Source organism: Patagioenas fasciata, chromosome 16 (assembly GCF_037038585.1).
Source record: "Patagioenas fasciata isolate bPatFas1 chromosome 16, bPatFas1.hap1, whole genome shotgun sequence".
NCBI classification, from domain to species: domain Eukaryota; kingdom Metazoa; phylum Chordata; class Aves; order Columbiformes; family Columbidae; genus Patagioenas; species Patagioenas fasciata.
In genome coordinates, this window is record NC_092535.1 from 7,609,846 (window position 1) to 7,629,708 (window position 19,863).

General features: G+C 47.0%; 1 protein-coding gene across 3 annotated transcripts in view; it reads left to right on the top strand.

Annotated features, from left to right (window-relative positions):
• Positions 1–203: 203 nt before the first annotated feature.
• Positions 204–19,863, top strand: part of NKAIN4 (sodium/potassium transporting ATPase interacting 4) — a 46,670-nt gene continuing 27,010 nt past the window's right edge. For 2 of the 3 annotated variants that reach the window (XM_065849730.2, XM_065849731.2), the window contains exon 1: positions 206–516. In XM_065849730.2, the coding sequence (XP_065705802.1) occupies positions 463–516 (54 nt within the window). In that variant the 5' untranslated portion in view covers positions 206–462. Of the gene's footprint in view, positions 517–19,863 lie in introns of all 3 variants that reach the window. The other variant, XM_071815653.1, reaches the window with a different exon arrangement.

A 19,863-nucleotide genomic window follows, 5' to 3' on the forward strand; every position in this document is an offset into this window, starting at 1 on the left:
ATTCCCGGCCAGCACCCAAAGCAGCAAAAAAAGGGGAAAAACTGGGGAAAAAACGTCCCAACAAGGGAAAAAAAAAGAAATCAGGGGCTGCTCAACCAACTCCTCGCCGGGGGAAAAGGAGCTGCCCCGGCTGCTCTGCCCGGTTCAGCCCCCGGGGGAGGGCTCTGCCCGGGAGCATCCAGCATCCCTGCGAGGGCTTCGGGGGGGGGCGAATCCCCCGCCCCGCCAGCCCCGCCAGCAGTCGGGACGGCAGCCGCCGGCGGGGCATTGCCCTTTTAAGCTGTGGCCCCACTTGCCTCCTCCCCGGCTCCCGGAGGGGCTCCGGCAGCAGCCGCCACCTCCCTCCCTCCCTCCGCCCGCCAGTCCGTCCGTCCGTCCCTCCCGCTCCCGGCGAGTGGCAGCTGCGGGCCGGGCCGCGGAGCGCGGAGCCCCCGGGCTGCCCCTGCCCTCGGCTCGTGGACCATGGGATGCTGCACCGGGCGCTGCACCCTGATTTTCCTCTGCACTTTGCAGCTGGTAAGTGGAGGCGCTTCTGGAGGGGAGAGGGGGGAAACGGCGGAGAACGGGGGTTTCGGCTCCCCGGGATGGAGCCGGGAACAAAAGCCTCCCCGGAACGTCCGCTGCCCCGGGGCAGGTGAAGGCGCCGGTTCCGAGGATGGTGGAGGGATGTCAGGCTGCGCTCCGGGGACACTTTGCACCGCGGGGGAATTTAGTGATGCCTATAACTCGTAGAAACGTTTTTTGGTTTTTGTTTTTTTAAAAAAGTTCTCAATTCATAAGTTTGTGCTTATGAAATATAACTAAAAAAAATCACCCCATCCAAGGAGTCCAGGTGGTTTGGTGGCGATGTTGCGAACCAAACCAAACTTCGTATCTGCTGAAACCCACCGGTACCTTCAGCTTTCATCTCCAGCTGCGAGAAGGGGCTTGGCTGTGTCTCTGTGTCCCCGTGTCCGTGTGTCCCTGTGTCCCCGTATCCCTCTGTTCCCCCGTATCCCTCTGTTCCCCCCTGCTCGCCTGCACGGGAGGGGTTTATGTTGGCTTGGAAGACCAAGACCTCCTCGGGATGAAGTGCTTAGTTATAATGTACTTATATATGTATTTATTTAGGAATACATTTCTCAGTGTGCGGAAAGTGTGGTCCCTGCTGGGTCCCTTGTCCTCATGACATCTGCGTACATGATAACGTGATAAACAAAGGTCTGGTTGTTCCCCGAGTGTCAGTGCATCCAGCCTGGATCTGGAGGGTCCCCTTCTTGTCAATAGCTAATGGGCTCCAGGGCTCCTCCAGCCTTAAAAAGGAAATGACAACATCCATGTATTTAATTTCATTTACTTCTTCCAAATTTGCTTTATTCTGGGGCATTAGCAGCATGCAGGAAAGGGCAGGCTTCCTGCTAAGTTCTGTTGAATAGTCAGCCAAGGGGTGAGTCTAGTTAAAACTCTTTGTTTTGGAGTTGCTGGCTGTGACAGCAGAGCACTTTCTGCAAAGGGAGGGTGAGCGGGCGTTTTGCTGAAGGTGGAAGAGAAAAAACGGGAATCTGCTCGGTTTTCAATGTAAACTATCAGCCTAAAATTCAAGGGGATGAGGGTGGGAGTGTAATCCTGTGAATGCTGACTAGCACCATCGGAAGATGTGGATGGAAGATTTGACTCGTAGTTAAACAAATCCCAGAATAGCAGTGATGGGGTTTTCTTGCACAAAGCGTCTTGCTAGGCATATTTATGAGCGAGTTGAATGGCTGGGGAGTGTATTTAGTCTCCTGGATTATTTCTTTTGATTTTTCACCCATGATCACAGAAGAAAGGAGCTGTGCCCTGTAATACATTAGAAATTGGCATCTCAACACTCACTGTCTCTTAAACCCATCACTGTGTTGTCTGGCTTTAAAGCGCACACTCACACACACTGGAGGAAAAAAAATAAGTCAGAGAAAAAGCCGTGAGCTGCTGGTGCTGTTCTTATTTCTGACAAGTGTGGGAGTTTTCTCGTATCCAAGATACCGGGACAAAGAACACCCAGCATTTTATTTTCCTTAAGACCCTCCTCCTTGAAGAAAAGAATCAGTTTGGCTCATTCTTAAGCAAGTTTGGATGCCTTGGCCTTAGCAATTTCCCATGGCACTTGCTGGGTGAATTGGTAGAGCTGGAAAAATGTGAAGTGTGGGGAGGGAATTCCTGGAGCCGCGTTGCAATGGGGGCGAGGGCAGGACACCCCGACCGCTTCCCAGCAAGTGCATGGGTGAGGGTGAGATCCACTCTGCTACTTTTGAACATTTTATTTGTTATATTTTTAAGCAAACTTTGTCTGTAAATTGTCACATCGCTTCCACATCAGTAGGGCCAAGTGACCTGCAGGACTCACTGCTGCTTGGGGGTGGGATCTGTTAAGACAAACACTGAAGTGATCAGGCCAAGATCATCAATAAATTATAATGACGTGAACTTCCTTTGTTCCCCTCATGTCTCTGCTCTGCTTCATTTGATACTTTGAACCCTTCACGGTCTTCCCGATACGTTGCCAAGCTCCGTGTCTCCCACTGCCAAAGTTCCAGGGGTGAAATCCCAGCTTCTTTCTTCTTTGTGGAGGTTTTGCCTCTGACTTAGACAAGGAGAGGATTTCAGCACTGGGATTTCCCACTTGAGTTTTGCAGCATGCCCTTATGTTTCTTTACATGTCCTCCTGTCTGTTCCTCAAGGCTTCCCTGGGGCTTTTTATAAACGATGTACGGAAACAAGAAACAACCCCCTCCCAAAAATCAAATTAGGAATTCGGGTTGCAATGCTTCGTAGGGATCGTTTTATTATTAGCTGCAAGTTGTTGACTGTGTGGGGAAGTGTTTGCACGTGGCAGCCTAAATGTTTCCCTGGGAAAAGAAGGCAGAAAACAAACATATTCATCACTTCAGTGTGTGCTCCCAGTGAAAAAGTTTGTGATCCAGTGGGGGAACAGAACAACGTGTGAATTCAAGGAGCCGCTACACAATGTGAATACCAACGAGATCCTCAGCCTCCCTCAGACCGAGAGCTGCTGGGGAGAGAGGAGGAGGAGGAGAGTCGTGTGCATCTGTCTGAAGAAAATCAGGGTTGGCTCCCCAGCGCTTTGCTAATCAAGGGGGGAGGGAAGGCTGTAGTTTGAATAAATAATTTGCCTGTTCCAATTTTAGGTTATTGTTTCCTTGAAACGTCCACACTAGGCGCTTGCTCTGCTGATCGGTGCTGCCGGGAGGCTGCCAGAAGTTTCTGGCTCTGTCTCCCCCTGATCCCCATGTGTGTCCATGCCCCCAGTCCTTCCCCTCTTCCCGATCCATCCCTGACTTCAACAGAAGTTTGGGTGAACGTTGGCTCAGGTCACGGCCACCCTGCAGATGAGCTTATCCTCAGCCACACCAGAGAGGAGACCGTCAGTGAGGTGATGGGTGTTTGTAGCCCAGAATTTGTACATCCCAAGGTGTTGTGACCTCCTAATTCTTGCAGTTCACCAGCCCTTGCTCATCGTTCCCATCCCTCAAGCAGTTGCATATTAACATGAGTAAAACTTAAATGAAGCATAGGCTGCCCCAGGAAAAAATCAGCACTCTGTAGGAGAGGCACTGCAGAGGGTTAAGAAATGTCCCTTATAGAAATTAGGGTTGAAAAAGATTTGTCAAGGGCAGGATTTCTGAACCCAAGGGATATGAGACTGTTGCACCCAGCGGGACTGTGGTCTGGGTGGGTCACAGTGAGAAACCACAAACGAGGGCTGGGTCTCAGGCAGAGAAATATTAAAAAATAATTGATTTGTTTCTTTCCTCTCTGTCAGCATGAGATTGCACCCAAACGGTGTATTTTCTGGAGAAGTGATCATGCACTGAAGGCACTATGTGAATTTATTTCCACTGAGCATGGAAAAATTCCCTCCCTCCCCATGCCCTGTCCCAATAAATCAAACAACTGGAGTTTCTTTACATTCTGTCCGTGGACTGAGAGCTCAGATGCCAAGCAAAGCCTGGAGACAATTTTACAGATACATTATAAATCCCCCTAGAATAAGAGCTTCTAATGGAAAAAGTGACTAATACTTCATATGAGCACAGAACAAGGCGCCCTGGGACGGGACTAACCAAAAGTAACCATATACCTTTATTTATTTATTTTCTCGTGCTCTCCTTCTCCCCCACTCACTTCTTGGCGATGCTTTTGCTAATCTCTTACAGAAGGGGGTGACCGGTTTTGGAAACAATTTGAAAGCGGCACAGATCCTTCTCTAACTCCTATCTTGTAGCTAAAGTGGTTGGGGCAGTTTGATGAAGGCATGAAGTGATGAGGAGCACGCAGGGGGTGTGTGGCAGGTGGGGTTGCACGGCAGGTCAGGATTTGGGGAGGGGGCGGGGGGAAAGGTATGAGAGAAAATAAATGGACTTGATGGGATTGGCAAATGTGAGCTGCAAGAGGGAGGGTGGTTGAGCATCTTCCCATCCAAGGTGAGGAGCAAGGAGGATTGTGGCATCTGGGGGCTGTAGAGACAACTCGCTTGGCTTTGTCCTCTACATCCCAGGGACATTTGGAGCTGGCAGCAGGGTGAGCAGAGCAGGACCTGTCTGTCCCCTCCTCTGCAGCTGCCCCCGGCGCTGGGACGGTTGGATGCGTCTCTCTGAGCTCGCACAGCTGCGGGACGGCTGAGCACGAGGCGTTGGAGAGTGCAAAGGGAGCACAGAGTCCCTTTGCTCATCACGCTGCTCAGGACCCTCCAAAATTTCCTTGTGCTCTCCCCAGCTGTTTATCTCCTCCATGGTTTGCACTTATATTATAATCCCTCTAGGGAAGGGACTATCTTTTGCGTGTATGCACGGCACCATGATGGCTTGAACCTTTCCTGAAGTCCTTGAACAATACTCCAGGCTAAATAATAACGTAAGTCTAAAGACGACATTTGACAGATGCTGTCTTCTCCATGTCTGTTCCAGACAAAGGAAAATTAAAGCTGCACCAATAATAGAGCTCGTCAGCATTTTCCACTGAAGCTGACTTTCAGTAAAAACCTGGGGATTTGACTAAATGGATATTTTCGTGAGAAGTATCTGCTTTCCATAGACAATTCTGAGTTTTTCTCCCAATTTTTGGCCAGAATATTTTGGCGAAAAATCAAAAATGTGCTGGCAAATGTTTGCTGTGCTGGCGAACATTTGTGATTTTGGAGCTGTGGAGCTCCAAATGTTGAATTTTTGCATGAGGTTTTTTCTTTTTCCTGAGCAGCTGGAGTCGGCCCCGCTGCAGCACAGCAGACTGAGCCCACCGGGACCTGAGGGTCCCGTGTTCCAGCCCTGCCCCGTTGCAGATGGTGCTTTGCCCACATCCTCGTTTCCCATCGCAGCAAATGACTCACAGCAACCACGTTCCTTTGTGTCCTCTAACCAAACCCATCGAGTGCTTTCAGGATTTAAATTTGGTGAAGGCCAAGCCAAAAAAGCAGCTGAGGACAAGGGTGATATCGAAGTCAACTGTTCTCAGAGAACCGGGGCTTTATTTCAGCTGACACAGTGTATTTGCCTGACTGCTGTCTGATTTCTCCCGTCCACTTTCTGCCCCTTTGCCTTCTCCTTTGCTCTCTCTGAGCACTGGGGTCATACAAGAAGAGAAGGAGATGTTTTCCCCTCTGATGGGGTTAAGGGAGCTCTGCACCCTCCAGCCCTGGCCTGACGTTGCTCCATTTTCTGCTAAGAATATACGGAAAGTCGGATCATTTTTGGCCGGGGTGTAAAATGGAGCCCTTCCAAGAATCTGCTCCAGGGGCCCTCAAGTATGAACTCTTGGAGAATAAGCTGGATAACAAAGGCCAGATTGTGATCGCTTTTCCTCCAGGAAAACCCTGGAATAGCCCATTGCGTTGCAAGCACTTAAGAAAATGCAGATGATCAGCGAGTAGTAAGTGGCCCATTGGGTTTGAGGTCAGTAGAAATGAACCTTTCTTTCTTATTAAAAAATGTTTATTTATTATTAAAAACAAATGAAACAATAAACCCCCAAAACCCCAAAACAAACAAAAAACCATACATGATGTGTGATTCAATGTCCTTATGCTTGTGGCGTTCCCTTTGTCCCCTCTCCTCCTGGGCTGCAGTAGATGTGAGGAGCACATCTGATTGCACAGATTGTGTCTCTGGGTTTAAGTTTGGTAGAAAAAATGTTTTCAATAAAGTGGAAACTTTTTTCTGGAAAGTAGCACATTCTTCTCCCATTCCCTATCTCCAAAACATGAAGAGGGGGAAAAAAATGACATTTCTGGGCAAAAAATTGAAATATTCTGGTATTTAGCAAAGTTTGCTGAAAATGATGGGGGGGTTTGTTGTGCCAAACCCCAAATATTTTGAACTTTTCAGAAGCATTTTCAAGCTTCTGTAAAAAAAAATCGAAAAGTCTCACTAGAGAGAAGTTGGTTTGTTGTGCACTCTGAAAATTTTTAACTCCCAACTATCTCTGATGTCATTGTGTCTCCCCTAAACCCAGCTTGTGCTGGGGTTTAAGGGGAGAAATCCTTCAAGAGAAAGCACAGGGTAGTGCCGTGCTGAGTTGACTCATTATCTGCTCATAGGGTGGTGGTTTTGGGTGCCTTTGGTATTTGTGTTGTGGAAGGAAACTGCATGAACAAATGCCTGCAGAATTGCCAATCTGAGATATTTCGTAATCATTCCAGAGTCATAATATTACCTTAATGTTCACGAGGTTTCAGAATAAGAATAAATTATTTCTGCTTCACTCTGGTTTCTCCCTGGGTTAGCTGAGCCCTGGGCCCACATCTCCAAGTCCTTGTGGAGAACAGAAGTTTTATTTTGCTTTATGATCCAAGGTTTCACAGACTAGAGAGGAGGGAGCAGCAGTTCTCTGCTGGGGCAAGATCAGTAGATCCTCCCTTGACTTTGTGGTAGCTCATTAACATCAACTGCCCTTTCCCAGGGATCCTTTTGGGTCTCACATCCACATGGACTTAATTGCCATTTTCCTGGTGTCTGTGGCTTGTTCTCAGCCCAGCTGCTCTGTGTCAGGACGTTAGACACAAATATGTTGTTTATCAGGGAAGTGCAGGCTCCAGATTTTCTCTCAAAGGTGAAAATCCATGGAGAATTAGGAGAGGAGTTTTTCTGATCATCCTTCATCCTGGGTGTTGTTTGGGTGAATCTGGATTCAGTAATTGAGGTGTCAGATTCCGTGACACCTTTCGGCTGCGAGGATGATGATGTAGAAGCGGTGACCTCCGCTGCCATCTGCCACAGCTTAATGAAAATATACTGTGGGAATCAGGGCAACAGCTTGTCCTCGTCACCTGCTTGGGGATGGCAGACGTTGGGAGTCCCTGTGCCAGCTTCCTTTGCCACCTTTGAGCCACTACCCAGCCCTGCAGGCAACTTCCCACCTGCTCTCCAGGCTCTCAGGCCAGTAAAATATCTGTTTTCTACCTTCCCCACCTATTTTTTTTTCACCATTTTTTCATCCGGTGCTCAAAACTCCGGAGTACCAGGACCATCATAATATTTTTTCTGCACCGATGGAGCAAACACATGCATGTCCACCCACATCCTGGTTACCACCCATCAGGGCAGCCAGTGGTCCCACTGCACTGCGATGGGTTGGTCAGGATGATCCAGGACGGACTCTCTCCTTCACTATTGAGCACTTGGAAAACCAGTTACCTGGTCAGATATACAAAAGAAGAAGAATTTAGTCCCTTCCAATCCCAAACATACTGTGATACTGTGATAGCTGGGTTACACTTCTCCTCAAGAGCTAAATATACTTAATAAAAATGAATCCTGGTGCTCAGATGAATACATAGTTATGGCGATTATACAAAGCCTGGGTAGATGCCTCTTGTGACCCCTCTCTGGGGAACCAGGACCTGTCCGATGGCTGTGGTGACCCTGACAGCAGCCTTGTACCCATTAAAGCGTCTGATGCTGTATTATGTTTTCCAAGTGCTATTCTCTGGAGATAGTTCATCTGTAAGCACCGTTTCATCCGAACAGGGAAGGTGAGATAGAGGACACTAAAGAAGGGGATGGAGCATTTTATTACCCACATGGAACTTATAAAATATTGAGTATAACCTTGCATGGAGTGCTTTGAATGGTGTGTTCATCCATCACAGATAAACAGCCTCACCTCAATTAACAGTTTGTCACTGTCTGTCTTCAGCTCCACCTGAAAATTACCTCTGTAGTCTCCAGAGCTCAGCCTCAATACCAGGACGGTCAGCCTACCTGGAGATCAGGAGGAATCTAAATCCTGGCCTTACTCAGCTTTCTTCATATTTAGGAGCTTTAGACATTACTACAGTACATAGACAGTACTACAATAAGAGCGTTGCCCTGCACATTGTAAGTGGCTTCTTTGTGTTGGAAGTATATTGGGTTGTACTTTAAGGTGTACAAGCAAAGTTTGCCCCTACATAAAGCTCAGCAGATGGTCTTTTTGTGGAGGGTATGGGGCAAGGTCTTTCCTTAGTATTACTGCCATGGTCCAAATACTCAGGAGTGCCTAACTCCACACATGGGCCTTTGGAGCATCCTTTCCTCCTTTCAGAAATGCTAGACCCATTAAGAGGGTAACTGTCCCACTTTGGTGGATGCACCACATCCAAATGCTCCAAGGACCAGGATGCAGTCATGGGAATTTAAAAAAAAAAAATAAACACTTTTCTGCTCCCCTGAGAAGGAATTAATTATTGAATGAAGATGACTGGAGAAAAACTCCTCCTGAACCAAAGACCCTCCCTCAGCACGACAAGACAGAGCTGGCCTGGCCTGACTGGCTTTGACCTTCATTTAAAGGTCCTGAATTGTTAATGGGTCCACAGAGACAAGGTCTAGGTCCATAGGCTGGTTAACCTTTTGGAGGATGACCAAGACCCGAGTCCTCAGGCTTAGATGGACTGGTGCACCTTCCCAGAACCCAAAGCACCTTTGAGGTTCTGGGCCAAACACCTCGTGTTCAACTGCACCTGCAGTTCTTCCCTTGAGAATGGTGCAGAGAACATCCAGATTTCTGGCCAGATTTGAAGACCGTGCATTTAGATAGCTCGCATGAATATCTGAGCTACTGGCTACTTAGCCAAATCAAACCCAGTTCCTAATTTCCCCTGGTACTGTCAATCCATGAGCAGCAGATTTCCACATGTGAGATGAGAGCAGGCTCTGGCATCCCCAGCTCTGGCAGACAACGCGCTTTTTGTGATATCATTGTGGGAAAGGCAATACACCTGCTTGTATTGTATATGGAGGGAATTAGGGGAGTAATCTGATTATCGTAATTACTCAGAAATGCTAAATATGTGCAGAATACAGTTTGGCTGATTAGCCTGGGAGGTTGCTGGGAGGAGAGCGGGTGTTGGGAGAAATGTAATGGGAGTTCACAGTCTGTTATGTGGCTTTTGCTTTCTGAGGATGTGGAGAAAAGTGATCACGGGGGTTTGGAGATGTGATTACCAGCCTTAAAACATTGCTCCCTGTAGCCTTCCTTGTGTCTTTAAATAACCCTGCATGGTTTTGTTCCTGACCTCGCCAGAGGCTGACGTCTGCTACAAGCTCTTCTGAAGAGGTTGACTGTCCTGCTCTGGAGACACCGGCCATACTCAGTGTGCTCAGGATCAGTCCTGCTGTTGGTTTAAAACAACGTTAGCTGGGAAGTTGGCTATGAGCAGCTGCAGAAGCGTCCGGGCTTCCAGGGCTGCCACTGAAATGGCTTAAAACTGAGTTGTGTGACAGCCTGAAAGAATAGATAGGGTGATATAAAAACTCAGCCATGGCCTCAGACAATAAAGACTGTGTCTCTCTTCTGATGAATAATGGCTCTTTGTTTTATTCCTCAGATGACAGGGCTGTTACAACTGCTGAGAACTATTCCAGTGCTAAATATATGGCTGTGTAATAAAGGCTCTGCAATCTATGAACTGGGACTGAATGGGTACTTGAGTGGATCATTTAAAGTACGATGAATTTCTGAAGCAGCTCCCAGTGACTGGAGGTGGAGGGGCAGTAAACTCCGTTGCAGATCACTTAGCCAAAGGATGCTTTCCTTGCGTGAGACGTAACCCAGGTTTCGCGGCTGCCAAGTTTTTCCCTCGTGGTGGCTCCCATGGCCGTGTAAAGCTCCTCACTCCCAGTTTTGGACACTAACCTGCAAACAAAGGGCATTTCAGATGGAGCCACAGTGTTTGGCGGTAAGACACTGCACAGATTTTCTAGCAGAAATCCTGGAGACCCAGTCCTGGCAGAGTCAGCGGGAATGCAGCAGGAAAGCCCTTGTTCAGCTGTAACCTGGGGCTCAGAGCTTGATGGGATTTTGCTGGATCCCATCAGAAATAGCGATAGCCTGGAGCCTGCTGTGATAAGGAAGAAAATACGTTTCTTACTGCTGCAGTGTTGTCGCACTCGTGGAAAAGGCGATGCACAGATATTGTTATCACTGCTCTAGAGTTCAACTCAGAGTCCTGCTAGATTAAACTTCCTTGAAGTTACTTCATGTAGCAGCAAGGATTTGAATTTCCATGATGTGAATTAGCACTCTTCTATTTTAGCTAACCCTTGCAGACAGACCTGCAAGCAAGAAGATCAAAAGAATTGTAAAAAAGTGGCTGGAAAGTTTGGAGTAGGGACAAGGCAAAGATGCCATCATTCCATGGATAAGGAGTGGTCTGGCACCTCCATGGGGTGCAGCAGGGAGGCAGGACCATGTGCAGATGGAGCTTTGGTAACAAATGTTAATAGAGGGAAAGGGTTTGTCCCCTTTCGTGGCCAGAGGAGACACAAGAGTTCATGAGTGTCCCACATCTGAGCTGCTGCCCCAAGGTTCAGAGTTCATCCCTGCAAGGTCACCAAATTGCAGAGACGTGACCGCTAAAGATTTGCTGCAAATGAACTTTGTTCTCCAGAGCTGCCAAAGCAGCATCTATTGACCAGCCTCTGTTTTAAAAGAGAGGAGGAAGGGGGAAAAAAGGGAGAAATTCAGCTTTGCTGTTGAATAAACCATGAGCCATTGAGGAGTCAGCAGGGGAGGGGCAGGGGCAGCGCGAAACGAAGGGGATGCAAACGTCATGCGAAAAATGAAGCACAGGAGGAGCTGGGCCATTGTGCGACACTCTTGGAAACTTAATTGGAGACTCAGTTGGTGGAAGGCCAGAAAATGTATACAATAAAATTGAGACACTCAACTGGACTGAAAATGCAAGTAAATTGGGTAGCACAACAGAAGAGATAAATGATGCTCATAAAAAAAACAATGGCTGAGTGACACTGGATAAACAGTTCCATATAATAACGCCACTGTTTGTCTCAGCCATCCTAATTGGGAGGCTGGGCGGCATCCGATGAAAACTCTGCGTTGCACATTTTCCCTTTCTAATGAGGAAGGTTTTTCCCTCCCCCCTGAGAGCTTCCCCCTGGTCCCATTTAGCAGCAAAGTGAAAGGCCTGGTTTCATTCCACTTTCCCACAGCAAACTCATCCTGGCAGGAACTGCATTAAAGAGGACAAGTAGAAAATGATAATAAATTGAGGACTTGCTCTTATTTCACCTTGTGACAAATCAATCCAGTGGGTGACTTGGGGAGGGTGATAAGACCATGGACTGGGCTGCGCTTTCTTTTTGATGCTTGGTCATGTGGAAAATAACCCCATTCTAGCCCTCACTCAAAAGGGCTTTCCTTTAAAAATAATGCTTTTTAAAAGGCACTGAATCCTTATTTACACTGTTGGAAAGCCAGCAGCTCATCTCCATCAAACTGAACATCATGGGTCTCATTTCATCATCTACTTGGACTGAAGAGCAAAAACAAAGGGGATACTGCACAAAAACTGATTTGGTCAATGCCATTAATACAATTGGGAGATAGCTTTTTTTTTTTTTGAAGCATGATACTGTATTGCTAAGAAATCCCTGATAAGAACCTTTTGTTTCATGGAACTCCTCTCAAGTGTAGCAGGAAAACACAGCAATGCAGGGGATGGCGAGCATGAGAAAAACATGGCTTTAGTGACTTCCATCACCGGCCACTCTGGAGATGCAGGTGACAGCTCAGATGCCCTCTTGGGTCACACAAAATTGGCTTTGCCTCCCGAAGTAGCTGGAAAATTGAAATATCCCTAATTTACAGTCTGGAGGGAGGCAAGGGAAGCTAGATTTGTTACCTGTCATTACTAAGGTAATTAATCAATTATTTAAGTACGGCTGATTGGATTCCTTTCATTGAAGCAATCAGAAGATGGAAGTAAGTAGTGATTGATTCATTTTCTAGCAACTTTCTGGAAGTTCTTTATGGGGACTGTGGTTATTGTAGAATTCCTGCCATACCCCAAAAGCCTCTGACAGTCCCTATTTGTAACAAAATAGTCGTTTTCCTGTTTGTTCCAATTTAAAACCCTTCCTGTCAAAAGCATTTTACTGGAACTAGAACCTGGACCACTACATGTTTTTTGTGTCCAAAATATTCTTTTCTTCCCAGTGCTTTTTCATTTCATGCTTTGAGGACAGGCCTGGAAGTTTGCTGGTACGTTCATTAGGGGAGAGCTGGGCAGTATTTCTTCACTGATATTTATTTTTCAGCTGAAAAATGGCTACATGTTTTTTTCAACTATAGTTTTTCCAGATAAATTTTGTTCTGTCCTTTTTTGTAACTGAAATCAGCACATTTTTATGTTAGGTTGTGGGTTTTTTTTGCAAAGCAATAACAGCAGAGTGTTCCTAGTGATGATTAAAGCTCAGCTGTCACAGTATGGGTCATTTTATACTGAAGCCAACATGCATGAAATGCAAGCACATCACTTGACCCGCTTGCAGCCCAACTCCTAAAATACCTCCAGCTTCTGATTTGCCTGGAAACTCTGTATATTGCCATGATGTGCAGAGTGGAAAGTCTCCCGGGTCTGTTTTGATATATAAACCCAATCACTTCTGCAGTATTAGCTCATCTGCTCTGCCCTGACTTCCCAGCTGTTTATTAGACTGAAGCTACGTCCTCTGAGTAAGGGGGGCGAGGGAAGATGAACAGCTGAGAGGAGCATCGGCATCGCTTGCTGGGCACTGTGGGATTTGGTTGGAGCATCAGTCAGGCTGAATTTGGGGGGATGCAGGCATGGCAGCGGGGTGAGTTTACCTCTCTGTTTCTAGAAATAATGGGAAAGTTGAGGGGGCTGGGGCTGCCACCAGCACAGGGAGGTCCCCAACCTAAAATGCCTCCTCTTTTTATGGGCAGGTGGGCATCCAATAAAAGCAGCGTTGCAATGACGATGCGGTTTCTGCTGATGAGGGATGATTAGTGTGAAATGTTAAAGAAGCTTTTCACAAATACAACCCAAGTGTCCAGCTATCTATCCACTGTGTAAAATGAGGGGGTTACTTCTAATTCCACTACATAGATGGGAACAACTATGCTGGAGGGCTTTGGTAGAAGGAGCAGGAGCAGAATCAAAGGTGGGAGACTGATTTGCATTTGGGATGACACTGATTTGTGCTGCTGGGTGTCTGTGCATCAATGCCCAGATGCCTCCATATTGTTTCCACGGGATCTCCTCTCATGAGCCGCAGGCCATGGCTGGACGGACGCTGCCTCACGGCAGCAGATGCTCTGGCTTCACGGAATGAGGGTTTCTGTCCTTCTTCAGGAGCTGCTGCTCATGGCATTACAGGGGGGCGAAAAGCACCATGTGTAGCTGCTGGCAGGGGGCAAGGGAAAGCTGTAAAATGGTGGGAAACGCATCCCTTTGGTTCACATGTTGTCTCTTCTTACCCCCCCTCCGCCACCCCCAGCCTCACAGTGAGATATGAGGAGGCAGAAGTGCTAAGAGCACTTCTCTGTGTCGTGGTGCGGGGGATAAAGTCTCCATTGCCACCTTGATTTCCATGAGAAACAGTTGCTTTGTGAAAAAGGGTCTGTTTGTGCAGTAATTTCCAGTGGAAGTTTTGGTGTGGCTGTGCTTTCCTCCTGCCCCGGGATGATCACAAATGGGCTTTTCTTCTAGGAGCAAAGTTGCAGCAAGACCATGGCAGATCCCAGTTTCCTAGATTATTAATAATAACAATATCATTTTCTTTCTTCCCTACTTCTCACCCACCCTACGCTTCCCTTTTAATGAATTCCCTTCTATTGCTGTAGACTCTGCAGTGACACCAGCCTGATTTGTAATGTAAATAGGCAGCCCAGTGTAAAGGCGAACCTGCAAGAGCACCGCAGGGCTCTAATTATAATTTTCATTAAACTCCTTCTGTTTATGAATATCCAAGCAATCTGGCATTGCAGCAGGAGCAAGAGGAAATTAAAGCAACACTACCACTCAGCTACAGTGTCAGGGAGCAGGGACCCAGCTGCTGAGCAGAAACTGAAACAGGGCTCCTACAGACAAAGTTTTAAAGGAGTTATTTCAGCGCTGGCATCCTTCCTCTCTCGAGCTGTTTGCAGAGCTTGCATGTTTTTCCCCCAGAGGATCTGGCTGGTGCAAATGTTTTACGCGTGATCTATTCATGACCTAATTAAGGGGATCAGCTGCTGAAGCTCCCAGTGCAATGTGTGGGAAGGAGCTGGGGGAGAGCGAGATGGGATGGGTGGAAGGTGCAGAGCAGGGGGACAGGGACCATCGAGCAAAGGGGAAAGCAGGGAGCTTTATCTAGCAAGGCTTGCTGGGGTTTTCACAAAAGATCAGTGACCCAGGGACCATTTGTCTGCACATTCTGGGGAGCATCCTGCTGAGTTCAGGACACACAGAGCTCTGCAGAAAGCAGGGCTTTGGTGGCCATGCTGTACGGACACCAAGAAACCCTCATCCTCATATTCCCCTGGCTGAGAAAAACAGCTTCAGGTGCCTTTCTGCAGGTGTTTTGCCTTTAGAGAGGCATTTTTGTAACTGCAGGTGCCAGCCATGAATGAGACTTGCAGGGGACATTTTATTGATAAAGCTGAAGGCAGGGGATGTTCTCAGTGTCCCTCTGACATAGCAAGTCTTTCTCAGGCTGTGTGTGGGCAGGACAGAAGGAAAACTGAGCTTGGCTTTTTGAGCCTGAAGCAAGAGTTTCTCCCTCCTTTGGGAAGCTCCCAGCAGTGTATTTAAGATCACAATTCAACTTCAAGGTAACCACAGGCAAAACAAAATTGCAGTTTGCAGTAAGTGCCTATAAAATAGTAAACATAACCATAATTTTGTCTAAACTGAGTGAGTCCAGCTAGTATCTCATGGGCTTTATATGTCCTGTGAGTTTTGGTCCAACCTCTGAATGATTTGAAGTCTTTGTAGTGCACTCGAGAGTTCATGGGAATCTCTGAGCTGTTCCCAAACTGCTGCTCCCACATCTGGGAGACTCCGGATTGCCGCATCATTAGAAGACAGCCTGGGTAGTCCTGGCCCAAATAGTCCTTCAGTCCAGCCTTGTACCTTCTGTGCAAGCCCCGTGCATGTGTTTGCTTTCTCCCTGCAGCGGCAAAACCGACTCCTTTGCTAAGCAGACAGTGCTTAAGATAGCAGGCCCAGAGGGTATAGGCTATATTCTCTATACCAGACACCCCTTGGTTATTTTTTAAGTATTTTCGTTTTTTTCCTGCATCCCTGTCATGTGAATCAGCCCAAACTGGACAGCCTTCCTGGCTGAGCAGAGGCGGGGATCACAGAATATAATGCCCTGTTGGTAGGAAGTAAATCTCTCTATTAGAAAATTAAATTCCTGCTGATCTCCCAACACTGCTCTGCTTCACAGCCTTTATAGTGTTTAGATGGCTTCATAAACGGTAGCAGATCTCCCAAGGGAAATGGCTGGTGAGTTAATGGCACATCTTTAATATACTTTGCTCAACAGGGAAATTTGTGCTACTGGTGGGAGAAGGTCCCCTCACAGCTGTTTGTGGGCACCAGCAGGGATGTCTGCCCATGGTCATTGGAACAAGGTGGGATCAGTCCTCCCTCCAAGAGGCAAGGGAAAGCTGGGACTGCCACAAGTGCTGAGCCTGAGCCTGGGTAAGGCTGAGCCTTACAGAGCATCTGGCTGATAAGATGTCAGGCACCTGTTGCAGAAACTCCTTTTTTTAATGTCTGTTGCAAATAGAATCATGTCCCCTCCGTTCCAGTGCCCCATCTCTCTGCTGCAAAGCTGGAGAACCAAAGCCAAGCTAGGAAACTAGGGAGAAAAAAAGCTGGGGGGGGAGACAGGGGAGCATTGTGGGCACAATGGATTGATTTAATTATGTTTGGGAAACTTAGACTTAAGTGTTGACATAGGTTAGAAATAAAACAAGTTTGTCATTCTTGTCAGAGTGCTTTTTTGCTTGGATCACAAAAGCACCTGCTTATTAATTTAGCCTGATTGCTAATCTTGGCAATCAGCAATCAGAGCAGCGTTGGGTACTTAGATGCTATCAGGAGATGCAGGAGTGAAGAGAACAGAGCAGCTTGTGTGTTTGATGCTGCTGCGCAAACATCTCTGCATCCCTGAGGTCTGAGCCCTGGGGCAAGATGTGGTGCAGGAAAACCAAACAGGACAGAGGCTGTGTGGGGTGTACAGAGCACAAGCCTCACCAGGCACTTAACTTACCCTGATATAAGAGAAATTTAGGCAATACACAGCAATAATTTTACTGAAAGGTTTATCCTAGGAAGCAGCCTTTTTTCTTGGGAGCTGTGCTCTGAGCACCTTTCAGAAAGTCAGTGCTGGGCAACCTCTTCTCTGCACTGTTAGGTGCATGAGCCGGCTAATTAACTGTGCTCACCTCGTTGAGAAGGTTGTGGAGCAGGAGAGTGGTTGTCACACTTGTGCTGTACCTGGGGATGTGCCATGGTGGGGACCACGGACTTTAGTGTCTCGGTACACTACCAGCTACTGCCTCCCACCCCAGCACCCCACTAAAGGTGGGAAAAAGGGTTTAAGAGGTTTGTGAATACTTGTGTGTAGCCCACATCTTCAGCTGAGCAAGGCTGGTGGCTGTATGGGATGTACTGGGAAAGCTCAGTCCTTTCTGAAGCCAGAGCCTCAACTCCAGACACAAACACCTTCTGCATCGCTTCAGTGCCAGCCTCATCCCTTATGTTCAGCAGGGATTGTGCCTTTCCTGGAATGCTAAGCAGCATTCGGGCACATGGGACTGAATAACGCTGTATCTTTGCAGTTAGGATGTTTCTGAAAGGCATCGGCAGCAGAAGGCATAGGGATCAAGGTCAAAGCAGCGGCACCCTTGAGAGCATCACTGCCAACCCGCAGGATGATACCAGGAGAGGAGAAACCAGAGCACAGAGGTGCCAGTCCAGGGAGGAGGAAGAGGTGGTGAGGACTCAACACCACGATGTTTAACAGCAGGATGCTCTAGGATTCACCAGTTGTGCTGAACCACAGCGAGGGGTTACGTTTGCCCAGGCTCTGCACAGGATGGCGCTGGGGTGGGAGAAGTCCTGATGCTCAGCTTGGTGCGGCCTGAAAGTTGTGTTTGCTGGGGGGGGTAACACCCCCAGAGCAGCCAGACCCTGCTGCAGGTCACAGACCTGGCGTGGGGCTCAACACCAGCCATGGGGACTTCTCCAGCAGGGACCTTTGGCAGGCACTGATCCTCCAGGCCATCGTGCTGCCTCCAAGTTTGCTTCTGAAACAGAAACAATTTAAAGACCTAAGGTCTGCTGTTGGAGGCCTCTCTAATATCTGTGTGAATAAAGGGGGTTTCGGCAGCTTCTGCGGAGAAAACAGACTAAACCGAGCAGAGAATGGGGCTTATTGTATCCAGAGTGACCAAAGGTGTCTGAGAGACAAAGTGACAAACAGAGACCTCCTGTGCAATTAGTCTCTTGACCTCTGTGGTTCGGTGAAGGATGCTGGGAACGGAGCAGTGGATCACAAGGCCCCGAGGAGGGTTTCCTTGACAACACTTATTGAAGAAAAATGAGATTTCATGTGAATGCACCGGGCATTAGCACGTGAGATGCTGACTTTAGAAGAGACAAGGACACGGTACCCAACAGAACGAGCCCCTCGGTGAGGGGGATGTGAAGCAGTGGCTCAGGGAACTGCTTTTTCAGATAAACTTAATTATAACAGCTATTACAACCATTAATATTTACTTAGAGATGCAGTCACTCTGGTAAAAGCAGACTTATTGTTTAGTAATTTTTCTGCTCAAAAAATCTTCTCCACCTTGAATCAGCTCTGGCACAGAGGGAATTTTCTGCTTGCTGCTGATAGTTTCACCCCACTGCAGCTTGGGTTTCGGATTCTTGAGATCTAGCATTGCTTCACCATTTACAAACACAAAACAACTGTATAGGAAGACTATGTATAATAATATAAATATCATACTAATATCAATAATAAACAGAGCAGATAGGTGTTTAGTATTGTCTAACAAACTGTTTGAAAGAACAAAAAATAGAGATACTTGTGTTCAAAACCTAAATAGATATATTTTTAAATTATACATTTGAGACTTTTTAATTTCCTCCTGCTGTTTCAGCTAGCTGCACTTCAGTTTTCATCCTTATATCGTGTCTCACAGAGGCAGCAGTACTGTGACTTTGCCCTGAACTCCAGCCATCAACCATCATCCAGCCAAAATACCTCAGGACACCAATACAAGTTTTTCCCCAAGAAAAGACCAGTGACCTTTTTCAGTGAAAGTCTTGGCCGCTCTGATGGTGTTTGCGCAGTGGACAAACAAAGAGCATCTTCTTAAAAAGCAAAGCGGTTGGCAGAAAACCAACCGCTGCATCACAGCATTGGGCACCGGCCAGGAGCCCTGGACATCCTGGAGCGCGGTGGCTCCGACGGCTGCAGCTGAGGCTCCTTCTCACTTCAGGTTGGAGAGAAAGTCAATACAGGGGTTTAATTTGTGAATTTTGTCTGTATTGAAGCTGTAGATGGGCACACAGGGGTCCAAGGCAGCACTGAGCAGGGGTGCTGGAGCAGCCTGTGATGCTCTGTGTCCTTATAGCAGTGAAAGACAAGGAAAAGCAGAATTTTCACTTTGCTTTTTTATAGGCCAGTGGGAAATTGTCTAGATTTCTGGATAAAACATTTATCCTTCTATTTTGCAGGAGTATCTTCTTTAAGTCCCGGCTGGTCTATTGCAGTAGGATCAGCCTTTCCCGTTTATTGTGTGCTTCTAAATTTATTTCAAACACTTAACTTCAAAAGGAAATCTCTCATTAAAGCTGAACTTGGAAAATGTAAAAGCGAGGTTGCTTGCAGGAACAGATACATATGGACACGTGTGTGTAGGCAGGATGTGTTTTTTGCCTATCTATACCTGTCATTGGGCTTTCTGAGCATTTTTTCTTGCACCTGTACAAGTCATGTCTGCATCTTGAAAGTGATATTTGTTGTTCTGTGTCCCAATTGATTTCAGAAATGTAGTGAAACACACAGATCCAAACGAAATAAGATTAAAGGCTTTAAAAGCTTAATAAACTAAGAAGAGCAAATCTAGCTGATAACAGGGCCTTGATAGCAGGCTGTAAAGGATGGGGAGTTAAAGGATTACAGGTGACTCCGACTTGTTCATCAGCATCGCTGGGTGGTAGGACTTTGTAAACTGCAGAGCATCTTCTCTACCTTTCTTATCTTTCCTGGCTGTATAAATGAATGATAGCCCAAGAGAGGGCTTTGGCTTGTTTGGTTTGCCTGGCCGACAATTGCTATTCTGGTTTCACTCCAATCAGCAGAAATGTGCTTTATTTCAGGAGAGAAAAGTCTGCCACAACTCTTCTGATTTTAGCACCACAACAAATCATTTAATTTAAAGAATGAAAGATAAAAATGTTCTGCAGGCTAGAGAAGCAAAAGAAGCAGAAGAAATCCTATTTTTAATAAGAATAGTCATAAAGAAGAGAAATTTGCCCTCCGTGATGGAAAGGTCCTGCCAGCTTCAAATGGGTTG